The sequence below is a fragment of the Moesziomyces antarcticus genome, assembly GCF_000747765.1.
Source record: "Moesziomyces antarcticus DNA, scaffold: scaffold_v10007, strain JCM 10317, whole genome shotgun sequence".
NCBI lineage: Eukaryota > Fungi > Basidiomycota > Ustilaginomycetes > Ustilaginales > Ustilaginaceae > Moesziomyces > Moesziomyces antarcticus.
Window position 1 is genome coordinate 415,055 of NW_014639003.1, and position 18,341 is coordinate 433,395.

The following is an 18,341-nucleotide window of genomic DNA, read 5'->3' on the forward strand; positions in this document are numbered from 1 at the left end:
GGACGCAACGAGCGAGAAGGCTTTGCTGCGCCGATTCGAGTCTGGGACAAGGTTCGGTGGGGCCAGAGGATTGTGCGTGCCTTTTGGACCGAAACGAGCTAGACCTTGTGGGCGCTATCGAGGACAACAATGCGCACGCAAAGCAAAGAAGCTTGCAGACAATGGCTGGATCCGTCGGAGCGGCTCGTGACGATGCTTTCGGCTCCCGAACTTGCACGAAGGATGTCCCTTTGAGCGAGCACAAAGGAGCAGGTTGGTGTGGGAAAAGCGTCGCAGTACGGTGGGAAGCAAGGTGCACAAAGGGACGTTGACGATGCATGATGCACGGGGCGCGCCACCCCAAGGCGAACAATCAAGCTCGCGCGACCCTTTGTTCCTGCTGGCCTCTCACCGTGGGAAGGCCGCAGTCCTCGCCAGAGCCCTTTTTTTTGTCAGCGGCGCGGGCAATGTGGAGGGTGAATCGCAACTTTTCACTGTTAGCATGCGTGAGGGAACAATTGTTGCTCCTAAGCTGGATCGGAATCGGCAAGCGTGGCAGCCGATTTCGCGTCCATCATCGCCATCCGAAGCGCCAGAAGAAGCACCAAAGACAGGAACGGGAAAAAAAAGAACAACACAAGATGGGGACGAGCCGGCATGTTCAGGCACCAACACGCTTTGACCTCTTGCCTCCACCTCTGACGACCGTCCGCGTTGTCGGGCAACTGCGAGCCGCTTTAACCTCAGCATCACACTTTGCCACCATGTCGCACGCAACCGCAAACCTAGCCGCACGGCCGATGGTGCGGAGCCTGCTGGGCTCGGCCGGTAGCAGCTCACGCACGCCCTCTCCGTCCTCCGTCGCGATGCGGTCGACAAGCTCCACGCCCGGGCAACGTCTGCGACGCACGCTCTCGACCAAAACGCCGCGCGCCCTCATGTCTCTTTCGTCTGCGCCTCCTTGCTTTGCTTCTCCGTCTGTGCGATCGGGCTCGCGTGGGATCTCGTCTTCGGCCGATGCGCCCGTCGTCGACTCGACCATCCCCATCCTGACCACCGTCAGCGACTACCGAGCATGGCGGCTGCAAGCCACCAAGGACGGCAAGTCGGTCGGCTTCGTAGCCACCATGGGCGCGCTCCACGACGGCCATCTCGAGCTCGTCAAGGCCAGTCTGCGTGAGAACGACTATACCGTCGTCTCCATCTTTGTCAATCCAGCCCAGTTCGCTCCCACCGAGGACCTGGCGTCGTACCCTCGCACCCTCGAGTCCGACATGCACAAGCTCGCCTCGCTCTCGCACTCGACTCCGTCACATTCGCGGCGCGTCGACGTGGCGTTTGTGCCCTCGGTCAAGGAGATGTACCCGAACGGCTTCACCCAAATCGTCGCCGACCAGATCGGCGCCTTTGTCGAGGTCAAGGGCCTGAGCCACCAGATGGAAGGCGGCAGCCGCCCCACCTTCTTCCGCGGCGTCGCCACCGTCGTCACCAAGCTCTTTCACATCATCCAGCCCGACCGCGCCTACTTTGGACAGAAGGACATCCAGCAGTCGGTCATCCTGCGTCGCCTCGTCTCGGATCTCGCCTTTTCCCATCCGCCGTCGGCCGAACACCTCCGCGTCATCCCCACCGGCCGCGACCCCACCGACAACCTCGCCCTCAGCAGTCGCAACGCCTACCTCACCGCCGACTCGCGGCAGGTCGCTCCCGTCCTCTATCGTGCGCTCAAGACGGGCCAGGACGTCTGGGATCAGCCGCACTGGACCAACAATGACAATGCCGAGCGCATCCGCCAGACTCTGCAAAAGGCTAGGGCCGTCGTGCTCCAACAGGCGGCACAATGTCAGAAAGACGGCAAGGGCGTCGAACTCAAGCTCGACTATATCTCGCTCAACCATCCAAAAACGCTCCAAAATCTCGAACAGCTCCTCGAGCAAGACGGTCCCCATGCGATCCATGTCGGCCAAGGTGCCATCCTCAGCGGCGCTGCGCTCGTCAGCCAAGGCCAAGGCGGCAAGGTCACCCGGCTGATAGACAACCTCACGCTCGGATTCAAGCTCTAGCTTCAATCGCAAAAGAAGGATGTCATGAATCTCGTTTGCTTGAGAGTGTGCGCGCGGGCGAGTAAGTGAGAGGAGGGAAGAGGTGCGGGAGGGTGAAAGCAAGAGGTGCGGGAAGGAGGTGCGGAAGGGATTGCCGGCGGTTTTCGACTTCCGAGTTCCGGATCGAATCGGACAAATCGCATTCGGCGAAGCGTTCGTGCAGGATGCATGGACCACCACCACGCACATTTGCCTTGCCCCCACCGCTGTGCACCAACACACCCCTGGAAGCCATGTCGTATCGAAGGGTGGATTCGACCGATCCGCGCCGCCCCGAGCTGGTCAGGCCGCTCACTATGCCCAAGTCCTGGAAGGCCAACGAACTCGACGTTTACGCCTCGTTCCTTTCATCAGTCAGCATGGTGAGTTCTGCTGCCATGCTCACGCGCGCACCGTACATCGCCTACGCAGGCCTCATCTTTGCTTGCGCCCACATCGCCCACGACAAGCCTTTCAAGTCCAGCAAGACAAAAGACGCTTCCACAGGCGGCCCGTGGATGTCGCTCGCGTAAGTATCATCCAGCCCATCGATTCACAGCCCCAAGCAGGCCACAGATCGTTTCTAACTCTTGCGCTTCTACCGTTTCATGTCGCAGATTCGCATTCCTGGCCCTCATCGCCCTCATCATTCCAAAGGTACGTGCAGACTGGCACTCGCACCACCCAGATTCTCGCGCTTACATCTCGCCGATCTTTCTTCCACTCCCGGCTGCAACCGGCTCATCACGGCCGTGCACACTTTCAGCTCTCGCTGGACGACCCACTCGGGCTCACTCGCAGGCCGTCATCCGCTTAATTCCAACCCTCTTTTCTCATTCCAAGACCATCTCTGTGACTGTGGCGGTGGGTGCAAAACACCTTTCAAAAGGGGTATTATTTTGTGCCGGCTAGGAACCTCTCAACGGTTTTGCCCACACGAATGACAGTTTCATAGTGCGATATGGTAGCATATCATACGGCAGACAGCCTTCATGCCTTGACCTGTGGTGGCATCGCGCGAGCTTGAGTTGATGTGGGTGCCAAGCCAATCTACCACTTCTTCTCTCTGCATGCGCCGTGGCCATAAGCGAACATGCATCTCATGGACCGGCAATTGTTCGTGACGATTGTCAGCGCTCCTGCATGAACGAAGCGTCTCGGTGGTGACATTTCTCGCGCGTACGGTATCATATGATGGCGGTGGACATGAAGTGAAGCATCTGCCAGCGTAATGCAGCTCTCATTGCATGACCCACTTCATGAAAGCTCGCCGTATTCACCCCTGTGCCGGCTCGTATGAGTCCAGTCACAGCATAAAGGCGAAGCGTTCCAGGCATCCTCGTCACTGCAGTCCATCATATCGAAGCTGCTCAATCCGGTACGCCATCTCGGTCGAAAATGGCAGCCCTCATGCTCTCTCGATTTGCTTGCTGGCTGCTGTTGGCTGCCATCAGCGTCCAGCTGGCTTGGTGCGCCGGCGACTCTATTCCCTTTCGACACGGTCAAGATGTATCGGGCTCATCCCATCCTATGCGGCAGACCTTTGCCGAAAAGTATCGAATCGTCGATCCCGCATCGGGTCGACCGTGGTCCGAGCTCGAGTACAGGCACTTCGCCGACCAGGCTCTGCCTCTGATCGACGGCTCAAAGTACTACAAGAGGATGTGGCGATCATTTCGCACTGCAGGAATCGACAAGATCCGTCGGTTCGGCATCGGCGCCACGCCCACGGACCTCCTCAAGCATCCGTACTACGTTGACCACGTGATGAGCGGCTCGCACATACCGGCTCTTTCTGTTCGAGTCGCCGACATCCTCCCCGACAATCCCATGGGCATAAGCAATCCCGATGTCGTCCTTTACATGCATTCGATCAGCGTGGACCGCCAGACCGACGCCAAGTTTCAGCTCGAGCCTCGCTTTGTCGTGAGAGGAAGCGCTGGTCAGGGCCGTGTACCTGAATCCGACGGGCCCGCTCACAACATCAAATGGCAGAAGCGGCAACCGTGGAAGCCCGAGTATGTCTGGGTCGAAGAGGTTCCCGAAATCTTCCGTTCCGCGGCGCTCGGCTCCATCGAGGCACTTGGTTATCCACCCCTCACTGTCGAGGGGCAGGTGGCCTTGCTGGATCGAGAAAGCAGCGTCAATCTCTACGCTGCCACCCGCCCGAGCAAACTCGCCGATCTCCTGGAGCAGAGTCGACTGTACATGTTTCAATTTGTTCCTCCTCAGGCCAAAGGGACACTCGAATCGTACGGCTTGATGCGACTCCCCATCGATGGCAATGGTCGCGAACCCTGGTTTCAAGCCCCCCTCTTCGACAAGTTCGACCCCTTGACCGGTCATATCCAGCTGAAGATGTACCCCTCAATGGGCAAGAGAACGCCGGTGTTGGATCGCGTCATGTACACGATGTCTCAGGGTCGATATCGCCTCGTACCACGAGCCATTGTTCGACCGACTGGTGTCTATCCCAATGTCCACCTTAAGACCATCTATGCGATCCCTCCCGAGCTCCAGCAAGCTGCCAGTGTGGATTTGTCGTACATGCCTGACCTCGATCGTCCCGTGCCGACTTCAGGCGATCTCTATCGCCCCTTGCGCGTCATGATGGATCGGCCACGACCTGTGGGTCATCCCCTCGACTATGCGACATCGAATCCGTCTCGGCTACCCACGAACGGGAACAAAGCGCTTTGGCCTGGTGCAGCGGGTCAGCGTGCAGCTCGGCAAACAGATCGATCGGACGAGCCTGGACTGCTCGGTGCCCCGACTCGAAATGCGATGGCCAACAAGGTCGACCAGGGAGTGCGACTTCCATCTGAAGGCCCTCGGCGGCTTCAACACAGCCTGCACGGGGCTGCGCATCAGCAAGACAGTTCCGGTATCCCCCCAACGCCGGGAGAAAGTCCCGAGGTGGAGATGGTCGACAGACTCCCTGCGAATGCTCAAGACGTGCATCGTCAGGCTTTCCATCCTCCTGTCGGACAGGTGGATCCTGAAGAATTCCGAGCTCATCCACCAACGCCACCGACGCATTCTCGCTACCAGCCGCAGTATTTCCACTACAATCCTGGCCGTCCCAATCCGTACGAGCTTCCGCGCGACAGCCCCTTCGACGTGTTGATGGCACATCTGGAACCCGACATGGAGGAGACAAGGCACTACTTTCAAACTTGATCTTTCGCGACGCACTTCTTTGCTCTCTCGTTCACTAGCCTCGTCGGTCCACAATCCTAGAATCAAGTCCTACACGATCCTGCTCACAGCGTGACCCCGCTCGTTCAATGACGTTGCGTTTGCAGAATCAGAGAGGATGTGAACATTGCCGTCAACGCTCGGAACTCAGGCCGTCTCTTTGCAGCGCCGAACTAGACTGCACGTGTATAGCATGGCACTGCCCGGCATTTCACACTCGCACTCGACAGGTCGATAGATCTTCACAGCCGGACAGCTCAACGAATCGTGTGACAGCACCAAGGATTCAGCAGAAGCAAAAGTGAAATCGTCGGCCGAACGAAGGTAAAATTGCGAGGGAGAACTCGATGACAAGAAGTGAATGGAGAGACTTTGTTGTTTAGGCGGGAGCTGGATGAGCTCGACCTGCGCTCGATAGGCCCGAACCTGGAACCGATGCGTCGCGAATTAGCGAGCCATCAACCCAACTGAATGACCGCAGCGAGAAATGAGACTTCGTCAGCACAGACCTCTCGGCGAACCAGTCCAGAAGGTAAGGATACATACGGAAGCGGTCTGTCCGGCATCTTGAGGTTGATACTCTTACTGAACCGAGCAGTACGGCGCTGGCTGGCCCTGACCAGAGTTCGTAGGGGCGTGCTCGGCCTCGGCAACCTGGACGGTAGCGACAACAGTCTCGAAAACGAACATCTTTAGAGGGCTCGGAGAGGAGACAAAAATAAAGGCTTGGATGTAGTGGTCGAGAGACTGGCTTAGAAGAGATGTGGATGTGTGGACGAAAGGTTTGATGAGGATCTTGACACATGGGGTTATATACTTTCAGGCGCCCAGATCTACCTTCAATTTCGATGCCATCTATCCTGAACTACATGTGTCGAGAAGCTGCGCATTTTCACATGGGAGCATGCGATTCGCAGGAACAAACGAAAGGCTGCCCTGTACCCTCTACTGTATCGATCTCAGAGACGAGTGGCTCAAACAAAGCGCTCCGACGGATTCGGACTCGCGCGCCTGCGATGGCCCTTTGATGGGGAGAACAAAGCACTTCGACGGGTCAGAATTCACACGCCCTGCAATGGCCCTTTGTTGGCGATGACTTTCTCACACGACAACGGGATTGTTTCGGATAATTCACGTGCCTGCACAGGCCCTTTGATTCGGAAAACTTGTCCGAAGTTGTCCTGATAAAATATTCACACGCCCCAGATGCAAGTGCACATGGTGGCTGCACGGTCCCTTTCTTCTCAAATAGAAATAAATAAATAAATAAATAAAACCCACAAGGTGACGAATGAGGAATAGGCGAAAACCTAGAACAAACGCAGTGTAGTGCCTGTACTGTCAACAATTGATTCTCAATGGTTCATACTGAATTCGTGTCGATTTTTCAAAAATGTGCGGAATATCATTTCAGGAAAGGATCACGAGACGATATGAGGATTACGAAGGAAGACTCTGCGTAACGTCAACGCAATGACTTGGTTATGTGTATCAGGTGTATCAGGAGAGGGCTCATATCAGCGAGTGTACGAGTTCAGAAGCACCTACGGCGCTCTCTTCGTCGGCAAGGCTCGCCATTGACCGCCTTAGTGAAGGCATCGACCGCTTCGATAGCATCCGTGTACAGAAGAGCTTGCGTAGATGAGCGAAGGGTGGACAGGAAGGTCCAAATGTTTCGCGTCCTAGGATCGCGCACCTTCCACATAAGCCTGCGCGGTCAATTTAGGTGAGCTCATGACTTGTAACATGCTAAATGTTGAAGTGTGACGGACTTACTCTGGAAAGCGACCAAACCGGTTCTGGAACGATTGATACCGCAAAGGAGACACTCGGCTTTGCAAGTATTGCATGCTCCGAACCGCTCTTGGGAAGCTTCGATCGTTCCAATGTCGACTCAGTCTTGGCGTATCTGCGGGACAGCGAAAGCTGTGCTCTGCGACGAAGCTGGTATCCGTTTGTACGCTTCCTGATGGTTCCACGGGATCAATAAGATCTATCCAGCACGGATTCTTTGCTGTCTTTCGTCTTTTAAGTTGTTCCCTGGTGAGCGACGTTGCTCTGATTCCGAGACGCATACGATCCATCCTTCCGGCCAGTCTTGATTGTCAGCTTGAGTACAGCGGATGGAGAAGCCTTGAAGGTAGCGAGTTTACGGTGGATACGGAAACCAGTTGGATGTCTACGAGGGAAGATGGAAGCTGAGAGGAAACACTGACGTTCAGGAGGGAGACATTGCATTTACTGTAAATTTACTGCAAAAGTGAAAATAAAGGGACACACTCTACTCGTTCGCCGGCCATAATTATCGAATGCTGCAATGAGTAAGTTAGATCTGATCTGTTTTAAATTTGCAAGTCTAGCTTGCTGAGCAGCACATTTCACGGAACAGAGCAGCACGATACGTGCCTTCTGGACGAACTAGTTCTTCCACCATTGAACCGTTCATCAATATTTGACGCTCTGGAGTTAGCGATCTGACCGTCGTCCATCGTAGGACTGATAACGAAACCGACCCAACGAGCAGGTCTGGGTTTCTGGAATGAATAGAATTGAACCGTGCTGGCGCAATAGAGGCCCTGGCTCCTACGCATTAGGTCGGAGCCACGAATCAGTCAGCGGTGCGCTCGGACCTTCAGCTGCGATGCAGGCTTCCTCGCTTCACAATCCTGAGCTTCTCCTCTCAAAACGCTGGTCAGGCTCCTCTCGGAATGTACTGATGAGCTCAATGACACATCGGAGCTGTACCTAATGATGCCGCGAGTCTATGCGGCTCAAGAAGTGCATATATACAGGCCACGAAAAGCCCGAATGCCATCGTCTCAACTCCCCCATCCCTCTTCGCAAAGATGTCTGCCCTTTTCTTCGCTGGTGTGCGGTTCGGCTCACTCAGAACCGCCGTGCCGGTGCCCTCACGTACTTCAACATCCTTCAAGCTCCTTTCGCCCCTCTCGAGCAACACCTACCGCACGATTGGTGAGATTGAAAATCCATGAAGTCAGAACGTTCCATAGCTTACACTACGACATCTCGTCTGTTGCAGCTTTTCGGGGACAGGTCCTCCTCACAAGGGCTCCGAAGCTGGAGAAAACGAACCATGGGCTCATTGAGAGGCAGGAGTGGACGGCCATCCGGCCCAGACAGACCTTTCCCAAGATGGATCGAGCTTGCGATATGGCCAAAAAATTAGGTATGTACCATTGGGAACGCAACAACGTAACGTTTCTCACCCGAAACTGTCAAGGGATTGCCTTTGCAAGGACTGAACAGTGACTTCATCTCGAAATTGGATATCTTCCACCCGAACTGAGCAGTAGGCGCCTCTCTTTACAGCGGACGAAAGTTGATCTACAATGCCGCTGTCTCTCAAAACTTCCCGGTATGTTGCAACGGGCCTCCAGCTTTCTCGGGGTGTATTCTGACCGGATCTGTTGTCGTCTTGTACCAGAACTGGACCTCTAAGAAGCGGGGCAAGATCGGCGGCTTGACCGAAAGCGAGTTTCACAGCAAGGTCGAAAATGGAGACCGCCTCACGCGAGCCACGTGCACGTTCAGAAGAATTGCCAAAGCATATCAAAAACAGTCTGGCCTCAAGGATTTGCGAGGAACCTTCCTAACCGTGAAATGGATTACATACGGCACGTCACACATCCTGGAAGTCGAAGACTCCCCCTTTCCGGGGCGTCGCAAAGATTGTGAGTATTTCACTTCCGCACGGGATGCAAGTAGCGAACTGACCGCCGACTCGTACATTGATTTCTAAAGGCGCTCGCCAGAAGTATCGCATGTGCATCCGGCTGACTAGCCCCGAAGAGCCCCCGGTGATAGCCCAACAAGCCACTTGAGTGGGTCCGAATTTGGAAGCTGCGACCTTGGATCATGACAACGCCAACTTTGATTCGAGGAAGACGCACTCTTGCCGGCTAAGATTTTATAGACCCTCTTCAGTCAATTTACAGAGGAAAAAGATGACGAGAAACAGAAAAAAAAAAGGAAACCCCCTCAAAAAAGCAAAAACAAAAAAAAACCCGGATTGCCCTCTTCTGTGACACTTTCTTTTCACTTGCTTTCCTGCTTCGCGATCGTTTTCCAATCTATTTAAATTGCGTGACATCGCAATTTCCTCCTATGCCATCTCGCTCAATACATCCTATGAACCCACGATTCGTGCAGACCGTGGCGAGCGCTTTATCATGGCTGATGGCGTAGACTTGTACATTACTCCACTGTAATGTACTAGAGCATAGCGGTACAGTGTATGACTTTCCGTGGTTGTTGCGTTCTTCCATTCCGCAGAAAAAAAGGCAAGCGAATGTGTGGATCTAGCGATTGTTATCTCAATGGACACTGTGTGGTTCAAGCAGGTTTTCAAGTAAAGTCCCTTTGATTCTCACCTCCGCCGATGCGTGTGAAAAGCGCCGAATTTCCCACGTTGAACAAAGGGAATATTTAGGTAAATCAAGACAATGTCATTTACCTGCTCAATTCTTAAGTGCGCAGAGGCTGCGGCTCAGAATGTATGAAGGAAGGCTATATAGAGTCCTGTGAATCTGGCGATCCTGCTCTCGTCCCTCATTCTTGTATCCCGTCACTGAAGCCAACACCATGTTCTCAATCGCCGAGAACAACACGTACGCCGCCTTCTGCTTGATTGCAGCATGTCTCTCGACTCTTTCCGTTCCGGTCCACGTGCGGGCCGGCAACACTGCAGTGTTGCTCATGATTTTTTGGTGTAGCCTGGGGCTCGTCAACAAGGGGGTCAATACGCTTGCCTTCAATCACAAGCTTCGGGTGACCTGGATGTTTGCTTGCGACATAAGCGCCATCATCGAAAGGACCTGGCAGCTAGGCTTGTGCTGCGGTTCGCTCTGCGTCTTACATCGACTTGAAAACATCGCATCTCTACGACAAGCCCATTCGACAGAGACGGATCGCAGGCGCAGATTCTGGATAGACGTAGGCATCGGACTTGGCATCCCTTTTCTTCAAATTCCACTGTTTTTCATCGTGCAGCCAAACAGGCTGGACGTCCAGGAAGATATAGGGTGCAGCGCACCGCTCTACAACTCCGTGCCGGCGCTCTTCGCATACTACCTATGGAGGCTGCTCGCCAGCGTCTTGTGCGTTGTGTTTGCAGGTATGTGTTTACGTGTTCAATCCCTTTCATTGTCCCCACCCTTTGAAGACTAACCCGTCTTGATTCGATGGTCCTGCCTTGCTTCGTGCTCGACTTTCTCTCATGACGATTCAGTGTTGATCCTTAGGTGGTTCATGCTGAGGAGAAGACAGTTCAGTGCAGCTTTGTCTTCTCAGCACTCCGGTCTGTCTCAAAGAAAATATTTCAAGCTGTTCGCCTTGGCAACCTGCGAAGCTGCTTTGATCTCAGCTGGTCAATTCTACCTTTTAATTAGCTCGCTCGCCCTCAGCGGGCTGAGGCCGTATCCAGGCTGGAAACAGTTCCACGCTCAGTTCAACACGATCAACTTCATCCCGATGATCCGAGATGGGAGCATGAGGGGTACTTTGGTTCAAGTCAATATCCTCAGGTGGCTATCCCTGTCTCCCGGATTAGCCTTGTTTGTCTTTTTCGGACTCACCGATGAAGCCAAGTCCATCTATGGGTTTTTCTGGTCATTTGTAAAAGGTGGACGACGAAGCGCACAGTAAGTTCAGCACCCCGAAGAAGTCTCGGTCGTCAATTTCGATGCAAGCCACGGCTTTGACTGAACATCCATTTCAGCAGGTTCAAGAAGAGTAGCTCCCCTCTCAGGGACCACAGAAGTCTGACGAATGGTACGGAACTGGACCTCGAGGACTTTCAGAGGTCTACAGACAAGATCTCCGTGGCCCTGCACAAGGACGTTCTTGTTTCGTGAAGATGCCGCCTAAGCGATTCGCTTGCATCCCTCGATTCGCTTTCTACGCATGAAATGTTATACTTCTCTCGATTGCAATACTCCGAATTTTCGAACATGCGAATCAGAAAGATGAGTGTTGCAAACTTCCAGAAGGTCCGCAGCTTAGCCGGATCACCTCCTTTACGTTGTCCGACGCCAGATCGGCCAGCTTTGCTTGGTGGTTCTTCCTTGACAGACTTTGAGGACAAAGTGACAGTGTGAAGGCCGTACATTAGCGTATATCACTCATGCACGACACAAGCTTCCACAACGTTGGCGCTAGAGGTGGTGGCCAGTTTCATTCTGGTACCTCCAATTCCGTGCTATTTACAACATCAACATACGAAAGACATCGTTTACAACGACGGCACCTTCGACGATCCCCTCTGTTCCGGTATGGTCTCATCAACTAGTGAACTTCACGCATATCTTTCAACACCTCTTTCCCGATAGCATCGAAGTATGTTGAGGACTCAAACAACCTTGTCGGCACCCGATCGGGCAACCATCTTCGAGAAATTGCCGGCATTTATTTCTCAATCAATCATGACTTAATGAACTCGAACAAAAGTGAAGTGATCCATAGGATAATGTGCGTGTTTCAGGACAACATGCTGCTGTATTCCGTACCTGCCGCATTCACAACGATCATAAAGTGTTAGTTTAGGTCTCATGCGACGGGAACAAAGAGATGCAAGTGTCCGGTGGCCTACTTACCTCTACGAGCAAGAACGCTTTCTTCACACAAGTAGTCATAGAAAGACACCGGTAAATTCAGAAGGAAAACGGACCACGAGGTGGTGAACACGACTTCGAAGAGTTCCACAGGGAAGCGATTATGATGTCGCCAAAGGCCAGCATCATCTTGCGATCATGTGCCTAGTGGACGAGCCGAGACAGATGGAATGAGAATAGGTCCACTCGCAGGGTTCGTTTGCGTTTTTAAGACTTACAATCCTAGCACACAGTGCACCCGCTCGTCCAGGGAAGGCCGCGCTGGCCAGGGGCTTCCATATCGACGGGAGCCTGCTCGGTGTCGACAGCCTGAGCGCTGAAGGGAGCAAAGAGAATGATGGAGTCCATTTTGCTGAGAGCTGAGTTAAGGATGGTTCGGAAGAAAAGAAAAGGCTTGATTTTGCTGTTGCGAGTCTGTAATGGTTGGATGATTTTCGAGGAGTCTTGTTGATGACCAAGTGAAAAGAGTCGGCCTATTTATCTTTTCGCTCTGATGGTCAATCCTTCCATCACTAACGTTTCAGCCTCTTTGAAATAAATGCATCAGAGCCGCAACGAAACTTCGCTCGAGTCAATTGCGCCGCCTACTCAATGTCGGTGCTCGCACTGCGATTGACGCGCGGGACAATCCCTTTGTGTTCTTCCTGGGAACGTGGCTCAAGACTGTTCTGCCAAATAGCTTCGAACCGCTCAGCTGCAGTGCACAGTGCTTTGAGAAGATCCCTTTGATGTGAAATATAACCGCCCAACAACAGGTGATGGGAAAACGACCTCATATTTACGTAATTTGAAGACAGAAAAAAAATCTTAATCCACCTCTTTTGACATCTGACAGCACACAAACTGGTCGTATTGGACTTTTCGACCCCTGTATCGCTATGATGCGGTCTCTTTTTTTACTTTTTTTTTTCTTTTTTTGACAATGGCGTGGACCTCATTTCGCACGCTCTCTTGTTATTCCCTTTGTCCCCGCATCGACGCCGACAAAGGGCGCGGTCGGGCCTGAGTTTGCCGCCGATGTCTCACATGCGCCACAGCACGCGGTTCTTTTTTCCCACCCCATCTCGCGAACAAAGGGTTCATGCATTCTACAGGTGCGTCACTAGGCTACAATTCCCAGGCTGGCTTTTCGGGCCACATGTTGTGCATCCACGCTGTGAATTTGGCGGCTACCTGGTCGGCCCACTTGTCCGTGATATCGTCGTTGATGCAGACCAACGCCGGGCGTTGGATGTCAATGTTGCTCTGCGAGGCTACCCACGCGGGCGCGGGTGTGTCTGTTCCATTTGCCCGTGCGAATCGATCGAGAGCCGACGGTCTCGCTGCGGCCGACTGGAGCGCCTGCATGACCTTGGTGGCCGAGTAGAGCGTTTCCATGCGGTGGAACTCGATGGGTGTCTCGGCAATCGTGTAGGCGTAGCGCTGGATGAGCCTGCTGGCAAAGTCGCGCAGCCGGGTGCCGTGCCCGAAGCCCGAGTTGGCCAGCACACACGCGACGCTGAAGCACGCCCGCTCCGCCTCGGCGGCGGCATCTACGGGCGCGCTGGCGTTCCACACCGACGAGAGCGGCAGATGCGGCACCGCCTTGCGCCTACGCGCCTCTGGCTCCGTCTTGCCCTCGTACGTGCGGTGCTTCTCTGGCAGAAAGGCAGACAGCCCGCGAGTCCCGCTCTGGCCGACGAGGTGGTGGATGAGGCAGTCACCGCAGGCGACGTCTTCGTAGGCGAAGCGCGTAAACACGTCCTGCCACTGCACTTTCGCCCCCGAAAAGGGCCTAACGAAGCACCGACCGGGGTCGAGCTGGCATGCAGGACGGTCGAAACGCCTGTTGTGCCACTCGTTGTTCGGGTGCGCGGTCGGATCGTCGACAAAGTCGGGCCAGCCAAAGTAGCCGCTCTCGCCTCGATGCGACGACTGCCAGTACGGATCGCGCGGCGAGGTGCGTCGCTGCATGCGCGGTTGGCTGCGGCGATAGATGACGCGGTCCGAGACGTCGCCGAGTGGATATCCATCTTGCGAGACAAACGAGTATTGGCTCTTTAGCGGCACCGGCCACGCGGCCTTGACAAGCGCCTCGTTGGCGTGGTCCTTTGCGAGGGTACTGCGCCTCGCCAGCTTGACCTCGACAATGCAATCCGCCTCCGACTGGGAGCCTTCGACTCTGGAAGCCTGCTCCTGCGTAAGGCCCATGACGAGCAATGCCTCTCGCCTCTCGTCGTCCGACACCACACCATCGCCGTCGCTGTCCAGACGAAGCATAAAGAAGCTCCACAGCATCGCCTCGCGGTGGCGTTCCACGACGTTGTAGTAGGCGAGAAAGTGGGTGACGATATTGTCGCCGGCGTTGCGGAACCTGTTGATGCCGAGACGCGCGTGCTCGGCGGCCCAGCCCATGCGCGTCTCGTGCAGCAAGGCCTTGGAGAAGCTCTTGTGGACGTGCTGGACGTACGGCCGCTTGCGCGCTCCAAAGCGCTGGTCGAGCAGCCAGTTGGTGTGCCATAGCGACGACCACTCGCCCGGCGTGGCGTCGGGAGACTGGACCCCCTTGACGACGAGGTTGTAGTCGAGCCGCATCACGGGCCCAAACAGCGGCGAGGTGACGTCGGCGACACTGACGTCGTCGAGGAGGAAAAAATCGTCGTTGGCGTATACAAAGCTGTCGGCGAGACCGGGCTGATCGCCGAGCATCGACTCGATGGCCATCGAGTTGAACGTGGGCAGCGCGGAGCGGCGGTAGTTGTCCCTCTGCTGATGCTCCCGCTCCGTGACGGGACGCGAGACGAGCCAATTATCCGTCACCGCGTTCCAGTCGTGATGCAGGCGAACATTCGGCGAGATCGCTTGCTCGCCGTCGTCCGATGCGAGCGCAAACAGCTTTGCGATGGACTGGGGCAACGACGACTGCGCCGGGCTGTCCGACTCGGCGTCTTGACCGGCAAGGACAGAGGCTGCCTCGGTAATTGCGAGCCACTGGGGCACCTGACCCTCGCGCAGCTGGTTCTCGTGGGTCATGAATCGGTCGGTGCCAATGTCCTGCACGCGACGCAGCTGCGAGGGCAGCCCGACGAACCCCTGCTCTAGCCGATCGACGGTAAGCATAAACGGCGGCTGGGACGAGCGCTTCTGCCTTGGCAGCTTGGCGCCGGGCTGCAGATGGTAGGGAGCCGAAAAGTCGGGCGAGACAATGTGGATGGTCCGCAAGCCATGCAGATGCTTGGCGGCCGAGCGCATCGAGTACCTCAGCTCTTCATGGTCGCGGAACCTGCTCGGCACCAGCGCCTTGGACGGTGCCGTCCTTTTCGTCGGCGTCTGCCCTTGAAGCCCAGCGTCGCGACGACCAAGCTGGTGGAAAGAGGGAAAGAGGTCCTCCTCGGCATACTCCTGCCACCGTCCGGTCGGCCTGTAGGCGTGCATCCAGCTTGCACTCGAATGGCGCCAGTCGGATCCATTCACCCACGAATACAGCAGATCGACGCTGGTCAAGTCGGGTCGCTTGCCATATGCACCTTGGAATTCATCGCAGACCTTGCCCTCGGCGACCCACTCGTCGAGACATTCTGCATTGTCGAACAAGATCCGCTGGGCCGGGATCACGTCGAGCTGCCTGCGATTGGGAGCTGACGATGCTGGCGCACGAAGAGGCGGAGGGTCGGCATCGTCGTGGTGCAGTCCAAACGGCAAGATCTCCTCGGGCTCTGTCGGATGCAAGGGTCTCGGAAAGGTGGGCGTGATCACCGCCTTGTCCTGCCAGGAATCGTCGTCGTGCAGCGACGCCAGGAACGGATCCTCGGGCGTTGTGGCCTTGCCTGCCATGGACTTGTGCAGCTTGCTGCCACCGACACCGAGCAGGAACGCAGCAAGCAGCAGCACGCCGACGACCCTGAGCCTCCTGCCGTTGAGGTTCAGCTTGCGAGGCTCTGCATCAGTGGCCACAGGCTTGTATGCGTGCGCGGAGCGGACAAAGGGCAGTCTATGCCAGAGGCCGGGGAAGCGTTTCGCAACGAGTGCGCCCACGAGCGTATCTGTGGACCCATTCGAGCTGTGACGGCGGTGGCAAGAGGCGGTGTCGTACGTGGCTGGATCCTCGCTGTCAAAGATGGTGGCGGACGAGAGCGAGGTGGTGGAAGAAGCAGCTTCGAGATGGTGAGGCAAGCCTGGTTGCTTGTGCAGATCATTGGAGGCCAGCAAGGATATGCGCACCTCGTCACCGACCGACTGCATGGCGCGCGGGTACAAGACCTCCTGGGCGGGTTGTGGTGTAGGAGCGGTGATGACGATCTATGGAAAAAGAGTTGGTCCAGAGAGGGGATATCATCGTACTAGCCAGGGAAAGTCCAGGTGGGGATGCATCGTGTATATAGTGTCGAGAGGGGAACGAGGCGTAACGCAGATTGGAGTCTTGTGATAGCATCTGTATGCGCTGCCATGCGACTGGGTCGTAGTCTGGTGCCGCGTGGAGAGTGCCGCGTGGAGAGTGCCGTGTGGTGAGACATTGGGTGGGGAAGGCAACGCATGCTGTGGCTCGTAGCGGCCTAGCTTTCACCAACGCGGCCGGGCTTGTGTGCAGCGTCAGTGGTCGAGGCAAGGAATCGTAGTCTCGCGATACGACGCCATCGTAGTTTGTCGACCGCGAGGCGAGTGCGAGTGCAGGGAGGTAGGAGCGATGCGATGCGGACGGGGCCATGCATTGCATGCAGCCGAGCACGCGAGCACGCGAGGATGTCATCTGTACCAAGCCGGAAGGGATGTGCCAGAGACAGGCTCGGCGGCGGATTGTTGCGTGGGACGGAAGCTGGCAGCCGCGCGGTGGATCGTTGAGCCGAGGCGGAGGAGGGTGGCAGCGGCATGGTCGGACGAGCGGCGGTGCGCCATGCCGGCGGTTGGGATTCGTCAATGCATGTGGTGCTGACCGCGTGGTCGGGTCGGACGGGAGACTGGGCCACAGCGCCTGTCTCGGCGGCGCGCGATAAGAGAGTCTCCGATACGGTAATGTGCTCCGTGTTTGATGCGGATGGGCGATGTCCGGCTCGGCAGGCGAGCTCGGCATCGCAGCTTGGCCAGGCAGCCTGGCCCAATGCGTTTTGAGAGAGAGAGAGAGAGCAAAGGCATGATTGCCGAATGTCCTACGTATGCGCGTCGTGCCGGCGGCGGAAGTCGGAGTGCCAAACTTCGCGTCGTGCCTTTTCGCCCATTTCCAGCCCCTATTTTTCCCCTATTTCTGACGGAAATTGCAACAGCAAGAGGATTGATTTCTCTTCTCTGCATCTCGCAACCAAGCCCCGCGTAAATTCCAACTCGTCCATCAGAGATTCGACCCTGGTATCGCCGATCTGAGCTGGTCATCCACGATCTGACATTGGAGCGGGATTTTTTGGGACCCTGAAGAAATGTGGAGCTGCAGCAGCAACTTTTGCGCCTCTCGCAGCTGTCAATCGTTCCTTCGCCGTCGTCTCCTCCATAGCACATACCCACGACAATGGCACCCACATCTGCGTCAGCATCCGACCGAACCGGAAGCGGCGAATCGACTGCGCTGCCAGAGCCTACCCCGCACCAGCTGTCCAAACGCCAACAGTGTAAGTCTCAGCCCGGTTCTTTGCTGATCTCTTCGCGCGCATGCTGATCCGCCTTGGCCACCGCCGACGCACACAGATGATGCCCTGGTAGATGCAGAGGTGGGTGCAGAAGTGAATACATCGCTCGGATCCCCCGCATCGCATCCGTCGTATCCAGCAGCCGCATCGCTTTGCCGCGCATACCCGACGCAGGCATCGGCCATCTTCCAGACCTACCTCGACCTCAAGAACGGCGCGGCCGCATGGGACGTCGTTGAGCCTCTTGCCCTACGTCATCCGCAGCAAGCACCCAAAAGCAGCACAGCGGTGTCGGGCAGTGCGGAGCTGGCAGGCTTGTCCGATTCAGAGGCGCACGAGTTGGTGCAAACGACGCTAGCGAGCTGGAAGAACGCCGACACACGGCTCGGACTCGTCAACCCGCCCGAGCCAGAGCAAGACCAAGATGGTGATCCTATGCTGACGCATGGACTGGCTGCGATCAAGGGCCGCAGAAAGAACGCAGTATGTACACCTCCCTCTACAGCGCAGACTAGCCGTTCTTCGATGGACTGACCCGAACATGCCTTTCTCGGTGACAGACCGCATACGAGATCGTGATTCCTCTGACCATCTCGCAACACCTCACCACTTTGCAGTAAGGCAACCTTCCATCCCGGCTTTCACCAGCAATGCCGTCGCTCAAACTGAACCCTCCCCTCTTGAACAACACAGACTCGTCGGGATCTTTACCCTGCTCACTCAACACGCCGCCTCGTCCACCGACACCGTCGACACCTCGCACGTGCTGCTCGCCATCATCGCGCCCGACTCGACGCTCGTCTACTACACCGTGTCCAAAGACATGGTCAAGCCCGTCAACTGATCCACCTTGCTCGCCA

General features: G+C 55.9%; 6 protein-coding genes across 6 annotated transcripts; 5 read left to right on the forward strand and 1 right to left on the reverse strand.

Annotated features, from left to right (window-relative positions):
• Window positions 1-743: 743 nt before the first annotated feature.
• Window positions 744-2,042, forward strand: PAN0_007c3250 (pantoate-beta-alanine ligase; the record flags this gene model as incomplete). The annotated part of the gene is made up of 1 exon (XM_014801334.1): window positions 744-2,042. The coding sequence occupies one exon, from the start codon at window positions 744-746 to the stop codon at window positions 2,040-2,042; it is 1,299 nt and encodes a 432-aa protein (XP_014656820.1).
• Window positions 2,043-2,245: 203 nt separating this feature from the next.
• On the forward strand, window positions 2,246-2,877 carry PAN0_007c3251 (uncharacterized protein; the record flags this gene model as incomplete). The annotated part of the gene is made up of 3 exons (XM_014801335.1): window positions 2,246-2,589; window positions 2,678-2,717; window positions 2,827-2,877. 3 exons carry the CDS (start codon window positions 2,246-2,248, stop codon window positions 2,875-2,877), a joined length of 435 nt encoding a protein of 144 aa, XP_014656821.1.
• Window positions 2,878-3,458: 581 nt separating this feature from the next.
• PAN0_007c3252 (uncharacterized protein) lies at window positions 3,459-5,240 on the forward strand (the record flags this gene model as incomplete). The annotated part of the gene is made up of 1 exon (XM_014801336.1): window positions 3,459-5,240. One exon carries the CDS (start codon window positions 3,459-3,461, stop codon window positions 5,238-5,240), a length of 1,782 nt encoding a protein of 593 aa, XP_014656822.1.
• A 2,864-nt stretch (window positions 5,241-8,104) lies between these two features.
• On the forward strand, window positions 8,105-11,131 carry PAN0_007c3253 (uncharacterized protein; the record flags this gene model as incomplete). Its single annotated transcript, XM_014801337.1, has 8 exons — window positions 8,105-8,231; window positions 8,299-8,445; window positions 8,570-8,634; window positions 8,704-8,950; window positions 9,853-10,375; window positions 10,667-10,773; window positions 10,828-10,918; window positions 10,996-11,131. The coding sequence occupies 8 exons, from the start codon at window positions 8,105-8,107 to the stop codon at window positions 11,129-11,131; spliced, it is 1,443 nt and encodes a 480-aa protein (XP_014656823.1).
• Window positions 11,132-12,994: 1,863 nt separating this feature from the next.
• Window positions 12,995-16,734, reverse strand: PAN0_007d3254 (uncharacterized protein; the record flags this gene model as incomplete). Its single annotated transcript, XM_014801338.1, has 2 exons — window positions 12,995-16,165; window positions 16,435-16,734. 2 exons carry the CDS (start codon window positions 16,732-16,734, stop codon window positions 12,995-12,997), a joined length of 3,471 nt encoding a protein of 1,156 aa, XP_014656824.1.
• Window positions 16,735-17,363: 629 nt separating this feature from the next.
• On the forward strand, window positions 17,364-18,325 carry PAN0_007c3255 (uncharacterized protein; the record flags this gene model as incomplete). Its single annotated transcript, XM_014801339.1, has 4 exons — window positions 17,364-17,463; window positions 17,540-17,964; window positions 18,042-18,097; window positions 18,175-18,325. The coding sequence occupies 4 exons, from the start codon at window positions 17,364-17,366 to the stop codon at window positions 18,323-18,325; spliced, it is 732 nt and encodes a 243-aa protein (XP_014656825.1).
• Window positions 18,326-18,341: the final 16 nt, after the last annotated feature.